The sequence below is a fragment of the Bubalus kerabau genome, chromosome 23, assembly GCF_029407905.1.
Source record: "Bubalus kerabau isolate K-KA32 ecotype Philippines breed swamp buffalo chromosome 23, PCC_UOA_SB_1v2, whole genome shotgun sequence".
Taxonomy (NCBI): Eukaryota; Metazoa; Chordata; class Mammalia; order Artiodactyla; family Bovidae; genus Bubalus; species Bubalus kerabau.
In genome coordinates this window covers 43,685,943-43,711,938 of record NC_073646.1, presented here as the reverse complement: position 1 = coordinate 43,711,938, position 25,996 = coordinate 43,685,943, and the positions used below count along the sequence as shown (strand labels likewise).

Below are 25,996 nucleotides of genomic sequence, written 5' to 3'. Positions count from 1 at the left end.
ACGGAGAAGGGCACCGACGGGGTGCGGCCACGCGAGGCCAACGCCACGGAACGGGCGGTGGAGGCGGGGTGGCCGCGCGCCACCGCGAGGGGCAGGGCTCAAGGCGACCCGTGGGCGGGGGAAACGCGAGTCAGCCGCCGGGGCCCACCGCGGGATCTCACCGCCAGAGGCCTCCCAGCACAGGGGCGGCCCCACGGCACGCCCGGGACGACGGACTGGCGCCCCCGACACCCTCACGGGGGCTCACGCCCACCGCCACCGACACACACCCGAGAGCCGCAGCCGGCCGGGGAGAACACTCTCCCGCCGCGCACCGGCGGCCCACCCCCGTCCCCGACACGCGCAAGGCTCCCCCGCCCCGCCCCGCCTCGGGGACGCCACCGGCCGACGGAGGCCGGGGGACGACACCCACGTGAGGCGAGGCCGGCTCGGTCCCAGACAGGGGACGGGAGCGCGGGGCGGTCGCACGCGCGGGACGAGGAGGAGAGGCCGGCAGCGGCGGGGAGGGGCCGGCAAGCACGCACGGCGGGGGCCGCGGGACAGGGGCGCGGGCGCCGTCCGGGGACCCGAAAAACACCGGGAACGCGGCCGGGCCACCAGGAAAACCAGCGCGGGGTCCCACCGCCACCCACACACGAGGGCGGTCCCGCGACACGCCTGGGACGCCGACCGGTCCCGGCTATCCCCGGAGCGGGCCCCCACGACCCGGCCCCACCACCAGGGCCGGGGTGCCGCCCGGCCCATCTTCCTCCATCCGTCCTCGACAGATCCGTCTTCCATCTAGCCTGACACCCTGGGGCTCGACAGCCTGGGGGTCACGCTCTCAAGCGAGGCGGCCCCGACCGTGACCGCACGCCGCCACCGGCTGCGGCTCGTGGGGAGAGGGCGGGCGCGATAGGCTCTCCCTCACCACGGCTACGGGGCTGGGGAAGCCGGGGCCGACCGGGCGTCGCGCCCCCAACACCTCCCCGCCCTTGCCCCAAGGCTCACCACACCGCGGGGGCCGACCGCGCGCGCGCGCGCGCACACGGCACAACGCGCGCCCCGGTCCCCCGCCACCTGCCGGACGCCCGGCGGGGCCCAGCGGGACCCTCTCCCAACTCGAAGGGGGGAGGCGCGGGCCGCGGTAGGCAACGAGCGGCACACGGCCCCAACCGCGGGGCCGGCGCACCCGCCCCCTCACCAACCCCAGAGGGGAGGTGGGGGGGGTGTTCTGCCCACGTGCTCTGGCAGCCGCCACGGCGGCCACCGCGCACTCGGGAGGGGCAGCGGCTGGGGGGTCCGGTACCCCAAGGCTCCCTCTCGGATCGCTAGAGAAGGCTTTCTCACCGAGGGCGCGCCGCCCCTCACCCGGATCGTCTCTCTCCTTCGGGCCCGCGGAGGCGCTCCACGAGCCGCCAGTCCCCAGCTGGGCGGGAGGGGTCTGCGGTACAGGTAGGCGGGGCACCAACACAAGCGCGCCTGCGCGGCCACGGCCAGCGCAGAGCCCGCGTCCCGTCCCCTGCAAGGCCTCATCCGTCAGCCTCCGCGACGAGGAGCACAGGCACGCCTCTCCTACCGCCTCGACCCCTCCTCCCGACGAGAGCCACTCACGGGACACGCACACACACCACCGCGGCGGGGACCCGAGGAGGACACCGGGGTTAAGGGAAACGACACCGCCGCTCGGCCTCAGGCACCTGAGGGACGACCTGGAGCGCTCCAGGGGCACCACCGAGGGACGCTCGCGCACCCGCGCGGGGAGGGGGGCGCGCAGCGCAGCAGCGGCAGAGCCCTCCCCACCGCGGGGAGAGCCGCTCGCAGAGCACACGCCGGGAAGGCGAAGCGAGAGCATCTGCTGTGTCAACAGACCCACGGCCCCCACTGACGCCCCGAGGCGGGGGACAGGAGACCGAAGGTCAGGGCCAGAGACCGCAACCCAACTCCTGCCTTCCTCACCCTCCACGACGGGCAGGGGGGAAAGACAGGCGAGGGGCCCCGTGAGCAGACCGAGAAGAGCGGACGCGTTCACCAGGAACGCCCGTCCCTCGTCTGGCACGGCTTAGGCCCGGCCCGGGAGAGCACGACCACACCACATCGATCGGTTGAGCCAAGGTGGAGCAGGGGGGAGGCGCGGCGAGGACAGTCACCAGAGGGGCCCGCTTTAAGCCCCACCGGCAACCTCCGCCCCCCCACCTCGCCTCAGGCGAGAGCGGCCCACGACCCCAGGAAGAGAACGCCTGACACGTGGCACGGAGCCCATAGGGCGGGGGTCGCATCTCAGCCTTCACCGGGTGCCCGCAGCGGGGAGCGCACAGGGTAGAAGACCCACAGCGCCTCGCCCCGCCACCCTCGGGTCGCCCAGAGACCGGAGGTGGCACCACGGGTCGGGTCAGCTAGACACCACCACCACCACCGCACGGGAGCCGGCGCACAGGCCCAGGCGGGCGGCTCCAGCGGCAAGGGCCGAACCGGGCACCAGCTGGCGGCCCGAAGGCTCAGAGCCCCGCGTGCATCTAGAGACCCAAAGTCCTCGGCGGCAGACACCGAAGGAGACCGTGTCAGCACTTACCTGGTGGTAAAAAAGGCCCATTAAGGGTGACGAAATGACAGCAGCCGACAGCGGGGCCCATCCACGACTCGCATGGAGGAACCCCGGAACCTTGGCCCGGCCACCTGTCCCCAGCGCTACCCCATAAACACCAGGCCCGGAGCTCTCTGCGTGGGGGGGGGGGGGGGGGGGGGGGGGCGGGTTCATCTGGTCGACCGGGGGGAGGGGAGCAGGGGGACCGGGCGTGTGGTGGCCCAAGTGGGGCCGCGGACACCCACCAAGGGAGAGGGAGCTGGCCCGGGGTGCCCTCCCCACTTCGCCCAAACCGGTAGGGGTACCGGTCCGTCGGAGTCTCCGAAAGGGGATTTGGCTTCAATGGGCATCAAGAAACAAGAAGAACGAACCGTCAGCGAGGCGCCTCCAACGAGACGAGCGGGCCCCGACCAGGGACCGCGCCCGGGGCCCAGACCGTCCTAGATGGGGCACCCAGGACGGCCCGAGCCGGTCCCCACCTCCTGACCGGGATTCAGGGAGTTGGGGAGGGGTGAGACAAAGTCACGTCCGACGACCGAGACCCACGAGGGCACGCTGAAGGGTCGAGCGCGCCCTCCCCGGCCACCCGCGGAAGCAGGGTCCGGTCCATCCCCGTCTCCGAACCCATCGAGACTTTGAAAAAGTAACAGCATGTGTGCCGGGAGACGCCTCGGCCACCGGACCCCACGGGGTGGGGTTGGGGGGGGGGGGGTGGGGGTGGGGACCGCACACGCGCCCGCCTCTCCCCGTCAACCCTCACGACTGCGGCGGGCGGGTCCCCACCTCCGGAGTGCGACGCGGAAAGCACCTCGTTCAGAAAGCACCCGAGGGCCCGGACCCAGGTGCGCCCTCCGGCGACCTCCAAGCCACAGTCCGGGCCGGTCCCCACCTCCGGAGCGGGGCCGAGGGCGAAGCAAACGCTCCTGAGGGCGGCCCAGGAGGAGTCCGGACCGCCGAGCCCGAGTCCAGGCGCTCCGGGCAGGGAAGACCCTCTCCCTGCCCACCGCGGCGGCCCGTCCCTGGGAGGGTCCGGCCGGTCCGTCTCCGCGGCCACAGGGGCACGGGGAGATGCTGGTCGACCCGGTCCGGCCACCCCAGAGCCCGGCCCCGGAGCGCCGCGACGATCACCCTCCTCAGAAACCTAGAGAACCAATCTCCGGCGACAGCAGGACGTCCCTAGGCCTCGGCGCCACCGGGACTGTCGCCGCCAGCGTAGCCGGTGACTGAGAGCTCTGCCTCGGGCCCGGCTGCTGAGTCACAACCCTCCTGAAGGGCTCGCCGAAGCTCCGGAGGACGAGGGACAATATACAAGCGGCCGCCAGGTGGCTCCCGACAACCGGCTCGAACGTCCCGAGGACGGGTCGCTGTCGCCGGCCGCCGGGGACGCCACAGCGCCGGCCGCCCAAACGCCCGAGCTCGGCCCGGAGCCTCCGCCGCCGAGCGACGCGACGCGACGCGACGCGACCCCGGCCGCAGAGGAAGGGAGAGGAGCCGGGAGATCTCTCCCCTGGAGGCTGCCACGAAAGAGACGCGATCCCCCACGCGATTCCAGGGTGGTGGGGGGACATGCCACGGAGACGCAGGCGGGCGGCGGGGGCTCGGGGCGGGGTGGGCGGAGAGAGGGGCACCAGTGACATCCCAGGAACCCCCGGCCCCCCGGGCCCCCGAAAGAGGGGGGCGGGAGGGAGGGAGGGAGGGAGGGACCGGCAAAACGAAACCAGGCAAGCGCTGCTGAGAGAACAAAGCAGGACTTTCGAAAGCAGACACAGACACAGACACACAGACACAGACACGGACACGCAAGCCTAGGAGCAAGAAAGGAAAAGAAGGAGACACTCGGACCCCCCAAGAAGAGAAAACAAAACTCAACCTGGGTCGAGGCACCGTGACAAAGTCCAAAGACAGCACACACAAGCATGCGCGGGTGGGTGGGGAAAGTGCACTTGAGGTCAGGAGACCATGGATTTCAAACTCACTGGCCACAAACACCGGAAAGGCGGACGGCCCGGGAGGTCTGGTGGGGGGGGGGGGGGGGGGGCGGCGGTGGCAGGGCTGCGGGGGGTGGCGGGAGGGGTGGGGGTTCGGGGGGGTGGGGGGTGGTGTTGAGGGGCGTGCTGGTGAGGAGGACCGGGTCCATAGGGATCCACTAAATAAACCCCGGGTCCCATGACAACAGCCAACTCAATGAATAAATACCTTTTTGACGTAGCTCAGGAACGAAATGAAACAAAACCACCAGGCAGGAAAGTCAAGTCGTAGAACTGTCCTGGCAGCTTAAAAGTCAGAGAGAGAGAGGGAGAGGGAGAGAGGGAGAGGGAGAGAGGGAGAGGGAGACAGGGAGAGGGAGACAGGGAGAGGGAGAGGGAGAGGGACAGAGAATGCATACACATGTGCATATACGCGTGTACATATGTATATGCACGCGTATTCGCGTCTATATAGACGTGCACGCATGCGTATACACACACACGTACGAAGGGCATGCTCACGTACACGCACGTGTCTGTGTGCGCACGTGTATGCCTAGGCATTTCTAGTGTGCGTGTATGCTTGCGTGTATATACGCATACAGAGGCCTCTATACACCTACGTACACGGATAGACACAGGCGTGAATACACGTGCTCACATGTGCAGAGACGTCGGGATACATAGGCACACACATACAAATACATGCGGACGTGTCAACGCATATAGATGCACACGTGTGTATACGTGTGATGTCTGCGCACAGGTGTGGATGCACGTCTATGCGTACCCATAGGTGCATGCTTGCATAGACACACATATCTGCGTGTGTATGTGCACACGTGTATGTACACATGTATGCATACGTACGGACGCATACGTAGACGTCTACATAGAGCATATGTACATCCACACAGACGTACGCGTGTCTATGTGCCTACATACGCACGTGTGTGTATGTGTGTGTATATATATATATGTGTATATATATATATATATATATATGTACACACACACGTAGACGTGCACCCATGTACGTATGTACAGGTGCCCGCGTGCATCCAGAGTGCCTATACACAGGTTGATGTGCATAGATGCGCACACATGTATACACGTACGCAAACGCGCGTGTGTATACATACGTGGACATATGCATCAGTGTACGTGTGCATCTATAGCCATGTGTCTGCGTGGATGTCTACGTGCGCGCGTGTGTGTTTATCTATAGGTGTATATACGTACATATATATACTCACAGACACACACGTACATACCCGGACGGAAACACACATCCGCGTGTGTGTGTGTGTCTGTCTGTCTGTCTGTCTGTCTGTCGTGTGCGCGCACACGCCCGTATATACGGGGAAAGCACAAGCATATTGCAAAAGGGGCTTTTCTGTCCAACACCGATCAAGGCGTCAGACACCTCAACCTCCAAAAGGGAAACAACCCCCGATGAGCGAAGTGGGCAGGAGGCCCGAACAGACCCCTTCCTTCCAAAGAAAGGTAGAACAGACAGACACCCAGAAGCACAAGGGAGAACACACATCCACGGCAGGGCTGGGCTGGGCTGGGCTGGGCTGGGCTGGGGCTGCTGGGGGTGGGGGCGGGCTCACGGAAGCACCCCACCCCGGGGCGTTTCCCTGGACAATGATCCTTCTCATTCGGAGGGGAAAGGCCCGGGAGCCGGGAATCGCGCTCACGACAGCAAGTTCGAACCCTCAGAGGACAGTGGCTCCTGATGGATCGAACGCGTCTTTTCTGCAGCTGAGAAAACTGTGGGCGGACTCAGAGAGATCAGATCTCATCCCCTGGCGCCTCACAGACAGAGAAACCACATCCCTAGGGAAAAGAGTCCTGCGATGTACCCTCCCCCAAAGATTCCCCCATTCGACCCAACCCAGCAGCTCCACAGGGTGCCCACGGAGGGAGGGGACAAAGAAGATACGGACGTGTGTATGTGAGGGATCGACCCCTATCCCTAGGTAGACATCCGTTCACACATCATGCTAGAACTCTGTCTGTGTGCCTACGCCTGGATCTATTCACGTGCGCGCGTGCACACGGGCATGCAGACACACACACACACACACACACACACACACACACACACACACACACACACAGGAATGGGACTCAACCACCAGAAGGGAATGAAATCTCACAGTCTGCAGGAACCTGGAGAGACCTTTAGAGGGTATTATGCTACATGAAATACCTCAGATCAGTCGTTTCCATGCAGAACCTACCAAACCATACACCGTGAACAGAACAGAACCAAACAGAAACAGGCTCAGAGATACTACAAAGGAACACACGGGGGTCGGGGGGGGTGGGGGTTGGCCAGAGGAGGGAGGGGCGGGGGTTGGGGGTGGGAGAGAATGAGTGAGTGCCACTGGTGAGGGAGACAGACGAAGCGGTGCAACCTTCCACTTATGAAATGCATGAGTCGCGGGCACGTCTTGACACCAAATGGCAAATGTCATTTGCCGTGACACCAAGTGGTGACGGACAGTCACTAACTAGATGTATCCTGGTGATCGCTGTGTCATGTGCTACACGAAAACATCGTCTGTACAAGCTGAAAATTAAAGGGGGAACGCCCCCCGCCCCCCGCCCCCCCCCCCCCAAAATAAAAGGAAAGGAAGAAGGAGGGAAGGAAGGAAAGAAGGAAGGAAGGAAAGAAGGCAAAAGAAAAGGTTGGCAGTCAGTTAGACGTCTATTTGAGAAGAGTGGGACTTGTGTGTGTGGGGGGGGGGGGGGAGGGGGGGAGAAACTAGGGTGAGGAGGAGGAGAAAGAAAAGGACCCGATTGCCTTGAGGGGGAGGGGGAGATGAACGATCCCAAGAGTGGACAGGACGGTCAGGTGAGTGCCATAGGGAAAGGAAACGAAGCCAAGCAACCGAACACACTCCCCAAGGTGGCTTTGTTCAGTCCAAGATCAAGATGTGGACAGCACGGTGTCCTCCAGCACACAGCGATACACAGGCCTCACTCGGCAGGGGGAGTTCGGGATAACCCTGAACGCCGAAGCGGACAAAAGAAGCCGTCACGTTCATCCATGGCTGAAAAGTACCATGGTCCCACGACATTCCAAACTCCTCTCAAACCATTGGAAGACTCTCTCGCTCACTCGCCGTTCAAAATGTAGAGAACAGAAAAGGAGCGACACGATGGTGGCTGGCTGGCTGGCTGGCTGGCTGGCTTTCCGTGAGAGTGTGATTAGGGAACACATGGACAGAAAAGCATCCGATTCACTTGTGTAAAGCATCTCTCTTGCCTTCTCGGGCCTGGTGTCTTTCCTCTGTCTGGATGATCCCCCTCCCCCCACCCCCCACCCCACTCCCAGCTTGAAGATCAGCCTCCAAAACGAAGCCCTTTGTGCTCTCCAGGTCCCGCCGCCACGATCTCTTTGGAGCGCCCTTCTGAAGGGGAAGGTTTTCATCCACGTCATCGCCCTGAGACAGCTTCAGCCTGTCCCTCCCCTCCCCAACCCACCCCACCGCCACCCCCCGCCGCCCTCTCCCCCTCCTGCTCCTCTTCCCCCTCCTCTGAACTGTCGAGCTCCTCTCGCGCTGGCCTCTCACCCCACACGGTGGCAGTGTTGGCCTAGGTATGCTCAGGTGTCTCCTAACAGCATCCAAGTGGACTTCCACTGTTTCTCGGCTGCGTCGTTCGGGGACCGTGTTTTTCCTGGCCTTGTCTGCGGGTGGGGGAGACCCGGACGGGCCGGGGCCAGGCGGGGTGGGGGAGCCTGCGTGTGGGGGGGAAGGGTGGGGACAGAGAGGAGGAGGAGGAGGAGGAGGAAGAGGAGGAGGAGGAGGAGGAACAGGGACACAGCTCCCCAGCGCCAGTGTGTGCCTGAGGCCTGGAAAAGAGATCACGCACCAGGCTGGCTCCGAAAAGGGGAATCGGTCAGGAGACCGGGCACGTTTGTTCTTCGCAGAGTCCCTGCGGATCGAACAGGCAGTGGCAAGTTTGGGGCTTCCCGCACTTAGAACTGTTCACCCATCGTGGACACAGGCGTCGGGCACACCGGGGGTTAGGCTCTCGGTGCGATGTCCACAAGCCGTAGCCACTGAAACGTGTGCACCCTGGAGCCGCCGCCGCCGTGCAGAGGGAGATCTCATCCGGCTCCACGGGTCCTTCCCGTGAGTAGGCCGGGATCTCAGGAAGCACAGACATCCAGAGCGTTGAGTGCACCTGACCGTCACGCTCTCAGAATCCAAGTGAACCAGAAGGGAGGGTCCCTCACGTGTGGGTTTGTCTTTCCATCGGAGGCATCCTCTCTTGGAGCCGATTAGGGTCCCGCGGGCCCCGTGGAGCAGAGAGGACAGAGAATGCCCTTCGGTCCCCTGCTCCTCCCACGCGCACGCGCGCGCGCACGCTCCCCAACGGTCCTAGGAACATCCTGCCCCAGAGGAGCGTGCCGGCCACGACCCACCTACACGGAGACGTCCGTGTCCGTCCGTGTCAGTCATCCTCGTCCGGAGTCCCCCGTCCGTCTGCCCTCGCCTTCACGCCTGGCACTGTCCGTTCTGTAGGTTCGTATCGAACCTGCCCGGAGCCCGGCGGCATCTTCCCGGATCAGGGATCGATCGAAAACACCCTGTCCCCTGCCTCCTCGGCAGGTGGATTCTTCACCACTGGACCACCAGGCAGGGAAGTCCCTTCACAGCCTTCTAAAATCATCTACCCCGAAACAGTCCACGTCGTCCTCCAAATCATGGCACCATCACGACTGAAATGAAGGAAAATATGTTCGTTCAAGAATGTCTTCACTCCTCAGTGCTTCTTGCTTTAGAACCACAAAGGCCCCTCTCTCTCTCTCTCTCTCTCTCTCTCTCTCTCTCTCTCTCTCTCTCACAGACACACACACACACACACACACACACACACGAACAGAGGTGGGCTCATAGTCCAAAAGAAACCAACGTTTGTGTGTATCCATCCCACTTGTTGTGGCTGTCGTGCCGTCGCTCGTCCAAGACGCTGATCTACTATGGAATCCGATGTCTTCTTCTCTAGGACACGTCGAGAGGCAGCAAGCGTGCCGGTTTGTGAGAACCGAAGGTCAACCCGGCATGATGGAGGCCAGCCAGGTGTGGGCTCAGAGGCCCATCGAGATTCGAACTCCAGTTCACGGAGGGGAGCGGTGGGAACAGGAGTGTGGACTGCGAGTCCGATCCTCACCGTACCAAAAGGCGACATCATCCCCTTCCTCCCTCATCGGCGTCTGCACGGCTCCTCCTGGCCTCAGGGATCCCATTGAAAGGACGTACAGGTTGTGTCCTTTTCCCTGGCCCGATCGTTTCGAAACCCTCCAAGAAAAAGCGGTGACGTCAAGAGATCCGCCTCGAGTTCGGGACCGGGGCTTCCCCGGGGGCCCCGTGGCAAACCACCCCGTGCCCAGGCAGGAGACATGGGTTTCACCCCCGGTCCGGGAAGAGCCCACACGCTGCCCATATGCCTCGGTGATGGAGTCTGTGTTCTAGATCCTGGCCGCTGCGAGTGTCGAGCCCACACCCAGCAGCCACTGAAGCCCACGTGCCCCAGTGCCCCCGCGCCCCAAGAGGAACCACAGCCACGAGAAGCCCAGACGCACGACCGTAGAGCGGCCCCCTCTCTCCACAGAGAGAGAACAGCTTGCACGGCCATGAAGACCCAGCACGCCCCCACAGACATCAAAGACGGCCAATGATCATCCAGCGAGACGGCCTAAGATCGGACGCGATCGGCCAATACCTAGTCCTATCCCTCGGGAAGCTCCCTGAATCTTCTGTAGATACACCTAAAGAAACCCCAGCTCTCCGTGCCGTCGGAAGCGCGGGAAGCTCTCCGTACAGTGCCGAGAGCACCGTGGAGACGTCACCCTCGGGCCCCGTGAGCCTGACTGTTCTCACGAAATCCCTCACAGTCCGGGCTCTGGAGATCGGCCCGCGCGGACCTGCAGACGACGCACGGCCATCCCTCTCGGCTCCCTGCGTGCTCACCGGCCCAGGTGTGCCGTGCCCCCAGCCTCTGCTCGCATCTCCTGGGCCTGTCTCCCCCATGCTGCTCCACGGACTTGGAATCATTCTCCCCTCTCGTCTGACACGTTTTCTCTTCTGTTCGACCATGTCTGGCTCCCCAGGCACCACTTCCCCTCGTTCTTCTCTTCTCATCCCACTCGTCTCGTGGAACTCATTCTATGCGTCTCCGCTCCGTTCCCTAAGGACTCTGTCATCACCCCACTCATCTGGGGATCGACCGGCACCTAGGCAACCCCGGCCCGTGACAACCGTGGTTCCGTGTCTATCGAACAACCTGCCGACCGCAGGGGGCGTGTGGACGCGAACGAGCCGTGGAAAGCTGGCACCGGGGAATCATCCCGCGGACACACCCTCTGGTTCCACGGTGCTCTCGGGAGCGTTTGGGTCGTCGTCGTCGTCGTCGTCGTCGTCGTCGTCGTCGCCGTCGCCGTCTTCCCTAAGACGTATGCAGTCGCTTTGATTCCCACGGCGTCTATGGGCAAAGAACGGATCGTTCCCCGGATCTCCGGAGAAGGCAATGGCAACCCACTCCAGTCCCCTCGCCCGGAAACTCCCGTGGGCGGAGGAGCCCGGTAGGCCGCAGTCCATGGGGTCGGGAAGAGTCGAACACGACTGAGCGACTTCCCTTTCGCTCTTCCCTTCCAGGCATTGGAGAAGGCCGTGGCAACCCACTCCAGCGTTCTCGCCTGGAGAACCCCAGGGACAGGGGGGAGCCTGGCGGGCTGCCGTCTACGGGGTCGCACAGAGTCGGACACGACGGAAGCGACTTAGCGGCAGCCGCAGCAGCAGCGACCGGATCACCTCAGAAGGACTTAGAAACGAGTCGTGGTTGAGAAATGATGGATCCTGCCAACAATCTCACTTCGGGGTATACATCGAAGGACATGAACACCTGAATCTCACCTAGAGAGAGGTCTGCACTCCCAGGTCCATCGCAGCATCATTCACAAGAGCCAAGATGGGGAACCCGCCGAAGTGTCCATCTAGGGAAGACTAGATCCAGAAGATCCACGATCCAGATGGAGATCCATGGATAGGTAGATCTAGGTGTCCCAGGCAGCCCCAGGAATGAACACATTCTTACGTCGTGATAGCATGGATGTGACTTAGGGAGGGATGCCCAATGAATAAGTCAGGTAGAGAAAGAAACAGAGCGTCTCCTGTCACTTCCATGCCATGCAAGGCCATCTAAAGCAATGAAAACGATCATCACAGAGCGGCTGGGGGAGGGAGACATGGGAAGATGTCGATCGATGTAAGGGCGGGGGGGGGGGGGGGGGGGCGGCGGGAACTTCACGGATAAGGTACATATATACTGTCTACGTCACAAAGAGCACGGTGATTCTAAAGAACAGCCTTATCGGTATCGCCGTCTCATATGCGGAGAAGGCAACGTCACCCCACTCCAGTCCTCTTGCCCGGAAAATCCCGTGGACGGAGGAGCCCGGTGGGCCGCAGTCCACGGGGTCGCACAGAGTCGGACACGACCGAGCGACTGGCCTTCCCCTTTTCCCTTTCACGCCTCGGAGAAGGAAATGGGAACCCACCGCAGTGTTCCTGCCTGGAGAACCCCAGGGACGGGGGTGCCCGGCGGGCTACCGTCTACGGGGTCGCACAGATTCGGACACGATGGAAGCGACTGAGCAGTGGCGGCGGCGGCGGCAGCAGCAGCAGCAGCATTATCGTATTCGAAAGTTGCCATGACCGTGGACATGACCCATTCACTTCCCATACAACGGAAGAAGGACATGGCAACCCACTCCGGTATTCTTGCCTGGAAAATTCCATGGATGGAGGAGCCTGGTAGGCTACAGTCCGTGGGGCCGCAAAGAGTCTGAGCGACTTCACTTTCTTTCGCATACAGTCATGAGATGTATGGGTTGTGATCCAGCTATGAGCTACCGCTTGGGTGGTCATGAATGATTCTTTTGCAACAGACAGGTGCATCAAGTCACCATTCTGTACACGTTAGAACGAAGGATGTTGTACGTCCTTCACGAAGAACATTCTATTTCAATACACCGGGACATGAAACACATAACATCACCTAGTTTTAGTATCTTTCAATGAAGAGTCTGTATTGGCTGCGCCAAAAGAAAAGAAAAGAAAAGAAAGCTTTATTTGGGGTGGGGGTGGGGGGGGGGGGTGACTTAGAGATTGCCATGCAGGGACACAGATTTCCATAAAACCCAGGGCATGTTCCCCAGGAAAGAGTCAGGGGCCTAGAAAGCTGAGCCTCGTGAGGTTGTCAAGCCAGCTGAGAGCACTTAGGATTTGCTGTCATGCAAAGAAGGACAGGTTTCTTCTTCCAGGGTAGAGGGTCGCAAGGTATTTAGGGAAAGGGGAGGGTAGGAGAGGTCTCTTGCATTTCGGGAACGCTGTTTCCTTCGAGGATCTGGAGGCCTCTGGGACCCAGGAAGTGCTCCAAGGGTACATTCCGTCCAGACGGAGACACACGGACCTCTTCCTCCATGGCCTCCCCTCTCTATTTGGGGGAGCTCTCTCGGCCATGCTGAGTCCACTTGGATGTGTCTTTCCCATGTCATACCCTCTGGCATTCAAAGATCTCCTTCCATCGTTTTATAAAGAGACCCGGCGTATGTATCTTTTTAGAGACGATGAGCGTCAGACGCGATCACTCTCCGTGGCGTGGTTTCGGGCACGACACCCCATACATTCCACGTCTCTCCTGGCCATCGAGAAAGGCTGCGTACGGCACAGGATGCCACGGGACCGGGGAGGTCCTCGGGTTCCGCCCGCCCTCGACTTGGCTGCGGTCTCCGGTTTGGTTCTGTTCCGCGTGTGCTTTCTGACCCACGTGATCGCTCCGGATAGGGCACCCCATCCAAGCTCACACCCATCGAGTCTGTGTGACTCCTAGTCACGCATCAGGTGGGGATATCGACGCCCTCCGCGTGGATCCATAACCATCGCCGTCCTGTGTTCAGGAGGATCCTTTCGTGGGTCCCGGGGGCGCTACGTGCTGTCCGTAGGAACTACGGAAGGAGGCTCGTGACATGGTGCAGGAGACAGGGATCAAGGCCATCCCCATGGAAAAGAAACGCCAAAAAGCAACATGGCTGTCTGGGAAGGCCTTCCACATAGCCGTGAGACGCAGAGAAGCGAAAAGCAAAGGAGAAAAGAAAAGATATAACCATCTGAATGCAGAGTCCCAAAGACTCGCAAGAAGAGAGACGAAAGCCTTCTTCAGCGATCCGTGCCCAGACAGAGAGGACAACAACAGAACGGGAAAGACTAGGGAATCTCTTCCAGAACATCAGCGATACCAAAGGAACGTGTCATGCCAAGATGGGCTCGATCAAGGACAGACATGGTATGGACCTAACAGAAGCAGAAGATGTGGAGAAGAGATGGCAAGAATACACAGAAGCACCGTACAAAAAAGATCTTCACGACCCAGATCATCACGATGGTGTGATCACGGACCTAGAGCCAGACCTCCTGGAATGTGAACTCAAGTGGGCCTTCGAAAGCATCACTACGAACAAAGCTAGTGGAGGCGATGGAATTCCAGGGGAGCTCGTCCAAATCCTGAAAGATGATGCCGTGACAGTGCTGCACTCACTATGCCAGCACATTTGGAAACCTCCGCCGTGGCCACAGGACTGGAAGAGGTCCGTGTTCATTCCAATCCCAAAGAGAGGCCACGCCAAAGCATGCTCAGCCGACCGCACACTCGCACGCCTCTCACACGCTAGTAGAGTCGTGCTCACAATTCCCCAAGCCAGGCTTCCGCGATATGTGAACCGTGAGCTTCCTGATGCTCAAGCTGGTTTGAGAAAAGGCAGAGGAACCAGAGAGCAAATGGCCAACGTCCGCTGGGTCATGGGAAAAGCAAGAGAGTTCCAGAAAAGCGTCTATTGCTGCTTCGTGGACTATGCCCAAGCCTTTGCCTGCGTGGATCACGGTAAACTGTGGACAATTCTGAGAGAGATGGGCATACCAGACCCCCTGACCTGCCTCTCGAGGTTAGAACTGGACACGGAGCCACAGACGCGTTCCAAATAGGAAAAGGAGTTCGTCACGGCTGTATCTCGCCACCCTGTGTATTTACCTTATACGCAGAGTCCATCATGAGAAACGCTGGGCCGGGAGACACCCAAGCTGGAATCAAGATTGCCGGGAGAAATATCAATCCCCTCAGAGAGGCAGAGGACACCACCCTTAGGGCAGAAAGTGAAGAGGAACTCAAGAGCCTCTTGAGGACAGTGAAAGAGGAGCGTGAACACGTTGGCTTGAAGCTCAACATTCAGAAAACGAAGATCGGGGCATCCGGTCCCATCCCTTCACGGGAAACAGACGGGGAAACAGTGGACACGGCGTCAGGCTTTATGGGTCTGGGCTCCAAAATCACTGCAGACGGTGACTGCGGCCACGACCTTAAAAGACGCTTCCTCCTTGGAAGGAAAGTCATGCCCAACCTAGATAGCCTATTCAGAAGCAGAGACATGACTTTGCCAACAAAGGTCCGTCCAGTCAAGGCTATGGTTTTTCCTGTGGTCAGGTATGGATGTGAGAGTTGGACTGTGAGGAAGGCCGAGCGCCGAAGAATGGATGCTTTTGAACCGTGGTGTTGGAGAAGACTCTTGAGAGTCCCTTGGACTGCCAGGAGAGCCAACCAGTCCATTCTGAAGGAGATCAACCCAGGGATTTCTTTGGAAGGCACGACGCTAAAGCGGAAACTCCAGTCCTTTGGCCACCTCATGCGAAGAGTCGACTCGTTGGAAAAGACTCTGATGCTGGGAGGGATTGGGGGCAAGAGGAGAAGGGGACGACAGAGGAGGAGATGGCTGGATGGCATCACGAACTCGATGGACGTGAGTCTCAGTGAACTCCGGGAGTTGGTGATGGACAGGGAGGCCTGGCGTGCTGCGCCTCACGGGGTCGCAAAGAGTCGGACACGACTGAGGGGCTGAACTGAACTGAATGATTAAAGCAGATGTACAGTGAAAGTTAAATAGGCCACAAACAGGCTGTTTTGGTTAAACTAACGTTTGTATTAAATGATAGATAGGCCAGAATGACTTTCCCATGCCTCAATATATGAAAAGCTCTGCCATCATTTTCCCCTTTTAGTTGTAATTCCTTCCATAGGGAGCATTGACAATCAATATGTTTTTCCAACATTGCCAGAGCGGCTCTTTGGCCTGCTCTGCGTCGATCCGTGTCCCTTGGTGCTCGGCCTCTTTTTTGTTTATATGTTTGCCTAGTTGTCCAGTGGGAAGAAACTAATCAGATATCATGAACAGGCTCAGAGTTATGTTAATAGGGGTCTGTTGTATAGGCCATATATTTTACCATCTGTACCCAATTGTTACACAAACAGCACACATGTGCTTCAGGCAGTAAACTTAGAGCCTGCAGTGCTCCACACCGTGAGTAGTTATACTTTGTGACAACTTCCCTGGACAATTTTTCCATCCTGTACATTAGGGTCAAAACTAGAAACCATACAATTACTTTCCATTAGAAGTCTCTGTTACCAAAATCAGATCAATATTCCAGGAGAACTTTGTTTTCTTAACAGAGAAAAAGAACAAATTCAGTCTTGCATCAGTTTACTGTGAAAAACAAAATTTACATATCTAATTAAATTCAGTCTAACATTAATCCTGAGAACATACAAAAATCTTTTCTCTAAGTTTCTTTTTCAAAAACCTTTTATTATTTTTTAGATCCAAACAAATTTGTCCTGTATTTCTTCATCAAAAAACAAAGAACTGTAGGAAAAAAACTATCATTTTTGTTCAACAAAAATATCTTGTCTTTCACAACAACACATATCCTACTTGTTTTACACACAGAAATGTTTCCCTTATTATTTTTACATATCACAATTTTTACTCCTTGAAGCCTTAATAAAACTAAGTGAGTCAAATATTATACCAGCATTTTTTGATTGGCAAACTCAAGAACATACTCTATAACCCCTAAAAACATACATGCTTTTCATAGCATAATTTTTCTTCAGTAGTACAACATACAGGTTTAATAAACCAAAACATCTTTAATTTCCCTCTAGTCTTACAAGACAAAAGGAAGTAAATTTAGATTTCTTTGACTTGTAAGTGACCATATTTTTAAGGACAATTAAATAGAGCTTCTTTACAAATTAACCTCAGCAATATTATACAAAAACAAACACACATGCTGAGACACACAGTCAGACAGAGATCTCATTCTTTCATCTTTTTACATTTTATGAATCAACCATTGCAATTAAACTAATCAGTTTATGGATAATAGAATAGCCAAATTTACATACTTATTCTTAAAAGGCTTCTTTCCTTTTTCTTTTTTTTAGCTTGAAGTTTTACCCAATTAACCAAAGACCAAAGTCACAGGCAAAGTGGACTGTGTTTGTATTTCAAGGACTTGATAAGAGTTAACATCAAGCTTTCTCCTAGGCATATTTTTGTTTTCTCAGGAGCCGGGAAAACTTTTTTATCAAGCTAGCTTTCCCTAACTGCATATACAAAAAGAACCAGTTTTTGTGACTTTCAAGAGTTTCATCTTAACCAATTTTCCCTGAAGCTTAAAAAATAATGTTGCCATTTTGTTGTTGCTCAGTCACTCAGTTGTGTCCAACTCTTTGTGACCCCACAGACTACAGCACTCCCGGATTCCCTGTCCTTCACTATCTGCTGCTGCCATACATTATTCAAATAATAATAATAATAAGTCATCTTTCTTTGTCTTAGTTATAATTTTGTAGCTAAAATTTTTCTTAATTGCACCTTAATGAGTTTGTCATTTTACATAAAGCAGCAAGAATACCCATCACGCAAATGGAATACAGTCTCACACACTGAGTGACAGATCAGTCACAAACCCTCTCCGAGGGTGACCAGTACGGAGTCCCAAAGGAACACTTCCCTGACACAAACAGTCCTCATGGGTAGTTATGTTACTAAATTCGCAAGCCCATGTGCCAGGCACACAGTGAGGCCTATCAATTCTAAACATTATAATGAGCTTGGAACAGAGAAAGGCTTACTACACATCCATACAAGGAGATGGGTCGCTCATGCCCTAAGAACTCCAACATTAATGAAACCTTTCAGCAAGCCCCCTGAAAAGCAAAAATTGAGGGATGGGTGTGGTTAGTTGTTGCAGACGTCTCGGGGTCAGAACGTTTGTTTCTGAGGTCTGGTAATGATGTTCCTGTAAATCTCTACAGATGAATGTTACTCTCTGTCCTGATAAGAAAGGGCAAGGTCCCAAGGCACACCTTTCACCGTCCAAGGTCCCAGTCCTGGTTGAGAGGAAGCAGATCTCAGTTGGCAGCTCCTTCAGGTACAGGTTTCCAAGGCCTGCCCTGCTATCATCCCTGAGGGAGCCAGGCACCCAACTCAACTGACCCTCAGTCTCCTCAGCTGCCCAAATGGGGAGACCCGGTCCCACAAACTGACTCATACGGACGGCCACTGCTATTAGGTCACAGAGACAGGGGTGAGGGAGAGGTTCACTGCTGCCTCAAGGGCTGGGCCAAGGCCAGTGGAGGCCTTATGAGGCCTCTGGAGCCCTGCAGGATGGAGCCCCAGTCTGTTCCCTGGGCCCTCCACTCACCCACGGACCGAAGGCTGGGGAATCTGGAGGGCCTCCCGGAGAAGGCCTGAGTCTGCCTCTTACCTCACTCTCCACTGGGTTACCAGGACCCCACTGACCCCTGGATGAATCGCTTCCCCAGTGGTCCCTCACTGACAGTTACCAGTGAGCAGGGATCGCTGTGGTGCTGACCAATAGTTGAGCAGGACAACTAACACTCGTCAACAGTTGGTTGCTTCTGAGCGGGGCCTACTGAGGCGCCGACCAATGGCTGCGCAAGACCTGTTGCCTAGTAACAGGGAGCAGCGTAATGAGGCAGAGCAATGGCCACCTGCTGAGGGCTGCACCCATCCTGCTCTGTTAGCCAGGAGTCAGAACCAATTGTTAATACCTAAATAGCACTCCGTGCTCACAAATGATCCTCAACATCAGACACACATCAGAACCAACTGGCAAGAATGCCCAAATAGCACTAACACTCACACATGGGAAGGTTGCTGTGTGCACACCAGTGCACAGTGGACTTACCCACTCTTGGAGCTTGTCAGCTCCTCCTAAATTCAAGTTTCCATTCCACCAATAAAAAGCATAAGTTGGCAGCCAGTGCCAAGAAGGGGAGAAACAGAGAGGATTCTCAAAACAAATGGTTTTGATAGCTGCTAGGAACAGCTCCCATATCCCCTACTAGGGCCTAGCTAACCACAAGCAGGCTCATACACTGTCATGGCCATAGATCTCCCCTAGAAAACCCAGGAAAGCCAGGTGCCGTGAAAGCACAGGAGCCAGCAGCAGGCAGCCCCGTCCTGGCGGCCAAAATCTGTTACAAAAGACCAAGTGTGGGGTCTGGTTGCTCGCCTGTCAAAAGCCAATAAACAGGCTAGGTTGGTGGAAAGGAAAGTTTCTCTATTTCAGATCTGGCAACTGGGATGGGGAGAAGCTGGCAGACAACTGTCCAAAGGCTGACTCCGCCCACTCCCAACAAGCAGGGGGCCAGAACTCTTATAGAGAGAATGGGGTGGGACTACAAGTAGAAACAGCACAGTTATCTCTAACAGTCATATTTGAATTGGTCACTAGTGGTCTGACCACCGTCATCTTGGTTGCTTTAGGTACAGTTAATCTTCAGTTCTGGAGTCCATTTATTCCCATTTCTTTGCAGCCAGTTCTTGAGTTGTGGCAGCTCAGGTCCTGGGTACAGTCTAGGCACCATGTAGCTAACTTCTCCCACCTGGTGTTTTAGTATCTATAAGACAGCACACGGGATGTGGCTCAGAATATTATCTATAGCCCTTGAGAAAGAAATAAAGATCCTCGACTATGCTTAAGGACTACAGTTAGTCTCCTTTAACTGTATTCCTTTGTTTCAGCATTTCTCACTTCTCTAGCTAAACTTATTCTTTGATTAAAGTTTTCCACAGACAAAAGGCAGGCAGAGGACATGGTGGGTGGGGGGAAAGGACCATAGGTTCCTACTCCGTTCATAATGCCAAACTCCTGCCAAGTTCCCATTTGAATCAGCATCAGCTATAGAAACTGTCAAGGCTTCCCTGGTGGCTCAGTGGTAAAGAAGCTGTCTGCAAGGAAAGAACTGCAGGAGTCACAGATTCAGTCCCTGCATCAGGAAGATCCTCTGGAGGAAGACATTGCAACCCACTCCAGTATTCTTGCCTGGAGAATCCCATGGACAGAAGAGCCTGGAGGGTTACAGTCCATAGGATCTCAAAGAGTTGGCCATGACTGAAGCAGCTGAGCACGCATGTACACATAGAAACTGCCAGATACTTCTGAGAAGCATCACATCCCCGTAGTTTCCTCTGGGATGCATTTTCAAAGCCTCCTTCGTTGGATGAGTTCACAGCCTCATCCTTGAAGGTCCATGATTCCTACAAACACGGTGGACATTCTGGCTTGAGTGGCACCATTGCTCACAGTGTGCAGAGGTGACGGTTTAGGATGACAGCACCGGGGACAGAGAGCTGTGTGGGTCAAAACTAAACTCAGAGGTCAAGTCCAATATATCTCTGGGGTGACTGCTCATACGCCTTTCAGATACATCCCAGAGGTGTGCACATTCTAAATCCACAATAACTTTCATGAAGATGGAACATCACATGAGAAGTAGTTTCAAACATCTGGAAATTCCACAACAGAATGATAATTTTAACTTCCTGACTGGTGATTATAAAACTGGTACCTGGGAGCTCATTAATATGCTCTATTCCCCACAAAGTTTAATTATATTCACAGACTAAGCACGAGGCAAACAATATCCATGTTCTGCCACTTAGCTGTGACTGTGAACAAAATTCCTCAGTATAAACCTCAGAATTCTTAAGTGTGAAATAGTTTCATAACCTCCTGAGACACTTGAGTGACTGAGTGATCTAATAGGAAAGAGCTTCTTACATTAAAAAAAAAAAAAAAAAAAAAACAGGTAAAGCCACAGAAACACTAGTCTTGAGGTTCTCCAAGAACCTTGACGAGGTGTCCAGTACTCTGCAGGATGGAGCCAGCTTTCTGCGGGCCTGGGCTTAGGAAGCACCACCCTTATCACCTCAACACACATCAGTCATTCTTCACAAGCTACAACAGACAGATTTTCCTCCTCAAGCCAGTGACCCTGGGGCTGCAGAAGTGAAGGAGGGTCCCAGCCTGATCTCTCCTGTGAGATGAGGGCTCTTTTCCCTTCTGATCTCTCTGGAGCCTCACAGCTCTGATGATCCTTTTCCTCCTGCCGCTTCCCCATCTCCCTACTCGGAGTAACAGGAGATTCTAATTGGTTCAGGCCTCTCAGTGTAAACGCTGGAAAGGAGGCATTTTCTGCATTAGCGCTTGTCCACCCCACAATCCTCCCAGAGATGCTGTAAGTGAACTAATGGTCAGAGCCTGGAATGCCTCCTGGATACACTTAGAAGACTCAGTACAAGTGAAGATACCGTTCTAACCACTGAAAAGAGAGTTATCATTGCACTAGAAAAAGCAAGCCCCCAGTCACACAGAGACACCTCGCCAAGAACTCAGCTGTTAGCTGTTTCCTTCTGTATTTTATTATCTCAGAGTCAGTACATTCTCTAAGCAAGTGAACCTGAGGAAATAGAAGAAAGCCATGAGACTTGAATCTGATCTGTAAATTCCAGGCCTAAAGTCATGAATTCCTAAACCTTTACCTGGGCATGAACTGCCAGTGGGGCACCAGCAAACGGGAAGTATTCAAGAGAAAAGCGGAGAAATCTTCTTTCCCAGAGTCAACACTAAGAAGGGCTTGGCTACTGCTTCTCACAAGGGAAATAGTGAATCAAATTTATGTATGAGGAAACAAAAATCAAAGAGTTTTTAGAAATGTAATTAAAGCTACTTGAAGTTCTTACTCAGTTCCTTTCCTGACCCCAAATGCTTGGAAAACCTCCATTGAATTGACTCCACTCCCTTAATATCTGTGTCAACCTATCATTTTTATGTCATATTCATCAAATTAAGTCATTTCAACATATAGTTATGAAGACCAACACTTTTCATATACGTCTGACCTTTTATCACATCTGCTGTCAAGATTCCAGTCCTGGATGACTTCACAGGCCTGCTTTTCTATGGCTGAATCTAACTAGCATCTTAAACCTGGGGAGGCTCATAAACCTCCCAACACCTTTCAAACATCTCTTGCCACTGTACTATATCTGGATAATTAAATCTTATTCTATGCTTCACAAATATTTCAGACTTTTTCTGCATATCTTCTAACTTTTAAACATTCTTAGTATTCATTTACTTTCCACAAAAGGAATCACTTCTACTGCACACATGAATCAGATAATTTGAGGAAATTCTTCAGCTCACAGTGTCACAATGTTTACAAATATGCCTGACTTCAGACTAAGCCCACTTTCTCCTATTTTACTCTTTTCTCCCCTGCATCCTTGAAACTTTATATAATTAATGTAAGTATTATTTACCTTGTGACTAAAACATGAACATTTCAAACTCTCAAAAATATCTCCCTTGAGGAATTAGCATGTTTATGTTAAAATGTTAAGTACTTTATGAATTAGTTAATAAACTGTTAATAAATTTTTCTGTATTTTCAATGTATTCATGGTATTTTAATAAGCATTTATAATTGCCTGTGAAATCCCTTACATGAGTTTATATAACTTCAATAAGCTTCTCATATGGAACAGAAATTTGTACAGTAGACACAGACTGTGAAAAAATTAAAATATGTAATTATTAATTAAAGCAACTTTATTGTTTTAGCATTTAGACCAAAAAAAAAAAGAAATCTGTTAAGCATGTAGATCTGAGTGACACTATTCATCTTCATATAGGGAACATTTTCTAAAGAACTCCAAGAACTACACAGTAAATAATACTTCTTTCTTACATGAAAAGTTTACAAAGATATTCTGGCCCACAAAAAAGCTCAATAAATGTCAAAATATTGAAATACCGCAAATTATTCTGAGGGTTAAATAAGATATTGAATTGAAGGGCTGTGGGGGTGGGCCCAGAAGAAAGCTGCTTCCGGCACACCCCCCAACCTTGTACAAGGGAAGTGCAGTTTAGTTTGGAATCACTCGGTCTGTGTGGATTGAGGAGAATGGCGAAATAGAAACAGGCCATGAGCGATGAAAAGGATCCAAAATGTGACTACATATTATGCACTGGTGAATTCATTATCTCATGCAATTCTCCACATAGCAATGCGATGTGATAATGTTGCCATCTCTGCTTTGCTAAAGTGAGGATAGAATGGTTATGGGGCCTTTTCACTGATGGGGAGGTCAGAGCTGGGATGGGAATGTTGAATCATTCAGAACCAGTTGGTGTATTTCCCATCAGCAACATCATGTCTAAGTGGATAAGCCACAGCTCACACCTTCTAATTGAGGGTTTGGGGGGAGGAACAGTGAAAAGTCTCCACTTACTCTGCTTGCCACCTCTTCTTAATATTTTCTGCTTCTCTTAGGGCAGAGAATTTCTGTCCTTTTTCAGGCCTGTCTTTTGCATGAAATATACCCTGGATTTCCCCTTATTTTCTTGAAGAGATCTCTCTTTCCGGTTCTAATTGCTTTCCTCTTTTTCATCACTGAGAAGGCTTTCTTATCTCTCTACTTGCTTTGAAACTCTGCATTCTGATGGGTGTATCTTTCCTTTTTTCCTTTGGGCTTAGCTTCCTTAGCTATTTTTAAGGCCTACTCCTGACAACCATCTTCCCCTTCTTGCATTTTTTTTTCTTGGGGGTGATTTTGATCACCACTGCTGACACAGTGTTGCAAAACTCCATCCATAGTTTCTTCAGGCACTCTATCAGATCTCATCCTTTGAATCTGTCACTTTTTCCCTACTCCCTTCAACTTAAGTCTGAATTTGGCAATAAGGCATTTGTGATCTGAGCCACAGTCAGCTCCTGGTCTTGCTGGTTGGTGACTGTATAGAGCTTCTCCATCTTTGACTGCAAACAATATAATCAGTCTGATTTTAGTATTGACCATCTCATGATGTCCATGTGTGGAAACTTGTCTCTTGTGCTTTTTGGAATAGGATGCTTGCTGTGACCAATGCATCCTCCTGGCAAAACTCTGAGCCTTTGCCCTGCTTCATTTTGTGCTCCAAGGCCCAAACTTGCTTGTCACTCCCTGTATTAGTCTTTCTATTTATGCATTCCAGTCCCCTGTGATGAAAAGAACACCGTATTCGGTGTGCTAGTTCTAGAAAGTCTTGTAGTCTTCCCAGAACCATTCAGCTTCTTCAGCATTAATGGTAGGGGCATAGACTTAGGCTTACTGTGATATTGAATGGTTTGCCTTGGAGACGGAGATCATTCTGTCATTTCTGAGATTGCACCCCCGTACTGCATTTCATGGGAAGGGCATGTCCTATCCTCGGGAAAATAGCTCAAAACTCATGCAGAGAAGTGTTGCACACCCATGCAAGATGTGGCTGGCTAGGAGCCCTTGAATGGGGATGATTGGTATGAGTACCAGCATTACTTAATATAAAACATAGTATTCGGAACACAACCATTAAAAGGAACTAGGTGGGTATTTCTAATACAACTAACAGGGCAATCTTATGAATTCGTGTGGCTGGCAGTGGGGACTCCCAGGTTGAGGAAAGAGGTCAGGGCGTCCAGGTCTGCTTTCTGACTCCAGAGTCCAAGTCACAAGGAAGCCTGTTTGCTTTGTGTGTGTGTTTTAATTCCTTTAGGTTTTCTATTATCTTTGGCTTTCCAGCTGAGTTTCTTCAGAAGATAGATGCATTTTATTTTGAAGAACACCCTTGGAAGTTCTACAACTTATTTTCGTTGAAGTTTCACTGGCAATTTTTGCAGTATCTATAGATCTACTTTAATATATACCAATAACTCAAATTGATGAAACTGCCTTGTGTAATTGTACCAGAATTTACCAACCTAGTTCCTCTTTCTAGTTTTTCACAAATGCTTTTACATGAAGCAAAGTTACCCTCGATTTATTAGGCATACACATTTGCACAAATGTTCTCCAGATACTTACCATTGGACTTCGTGAAATATGTAAAGATCAGTATGTAATCGTTTATTCAACTTTAGTATGACTTCCGGACTTCAAAGTTCTGTGCAAGGACTCCACTCTGTAACTGCATAATATAATTCTCACACATGCTCTTTCCCAGTACTTTCATGGTTGCCATTTCACAATCCACTCAGCCCCGTGAGCAAGGACCACGCAGCGTCTCTGGGCTGCGTGTGCGCCGCCCCGCCCGGGGTCAACCGGGTGCATCTCCTTGGAGGCAGCCTCCCGTCGAGGCGTTTCCCGCTCCCCGATGGCCGCGTTTCCTCTGCGGCCCAGGTCGCGCGGCCGGGGCGTGTTGTGCGGGCTGGGTGCCAGCTTTAAGACAGACCTCCCAGGAGGCTCTCTGGCGTTTCAGCGACTCGTGCTGTTCCTTTCTCGACAACAGGCCCGCGACTGGGATCCGAACCGGAGACGTTCCAGGGACATCCCGCTGGTGGCTCAGAAGGTAAAGCGTCTGCACGCCATGCGGGAGACCCAGGTTCGATCCCTGGGTCAGGAAGATCCCGTGGAGAAGGAAATGGCAACGGACTCCAGTATTCTTGCCTGGGAAATCCCATGGCTAGAGGAGCCTGGCGGGCTACAGTCCATGGGGCCGCAGAGTCTGACACGATTGAGCGACTTTTCTTCCCCCTGGAGCTTTGGCGCCCTGCCCAAGGGCTGCGCCTCCGCCCCCCGCCCGGAGGGAGCGTTCAGGGAGCCGGCGGCGCTAGCAGCGAGAGCCCCCGAAGCAGAGAGAACCCGATACCTCCTTTCGCTGGAGATTGAGTTGGCAGTTTTAGGGAGAGAGAGAGAGCGAGACCACTTTACGGGGAATAACTGCGGCCACGTTCCCGAGTCAGGTGATGGCACCCGCCCGAGGGGGCCAGCAGTCTTTCACGCTTCTCTACCAAAGGGATGCTGTCCGCCTTTGATCACAGGCCTGTCTGCCGTTTATCCCGCTGTCAAGTGGCCCACAGAGCAAGAACGATGCAAACGCACACACCCTTCCTCAGTGGGTCTTGTCCACCCTGATCCCAGTCGTTTATCTCTCCCCCTGGAGCAAGGACCGGCCCGAATGCGAAACTAGGAGGGACTGGAGGTGGATCCCAGAGGCCCATTCTTTCCCACATATGGGGGATCCGCAGACGGTCCTGGGGTGCGTCCTCGCCCCTTGGGGGCCTGGGTCCATCCTGGTGACATCTTGACAGTTCACCGGCGGGCACTTTGGTTTTTCCAGTTCGGCTAGAAGCATTCTACGGCTCAACAGACAAGATGCTCTGTAGGCCCTGCCCTGTAGAGTCTCCGCTGGGAGCTCCCCTGTCCCCTCTCCTGGGG

At 54.2% G+C, this 25,996-nt stretch overlaps 1 protein-coding gene across 1 annotated transcript; it reads left to right on the top strand.

Moving 5' to 3' along the window:
- Positions 1-5,212: 5,212 nt before the first annotated feature.
- Positions 5,213-7,863, top strand: LOC129637377 (uncharacterized). The gene is made up of 2 exons (XM_055561490.1): positions 5,213-6,862; positions 7,323-7,863. Exon 1 carries the CDS (start codon positions 5,377-5,379, stop codon positions 6,517-6,519), a length of 1,143 nt encoding a protein of 380 aa, XP_055417465.1. The 5' UTR covers positions 5,213-5,376; the 3' UTR covers positions 6,520-6,862; positions 7,323-7,863.
- Positions 7,864-25,996: the final 18,133 nt, after the last annotated feature.

What these genes read in the sequence shown, in the direction of transcription:
- LOC129637377 (XM_055561490.1), top strand. Translation starts at nt 5,377, where the DNA reads ATGTACACATGTATGCATACGTACGGACGCATACGTAGACGTCTACAT.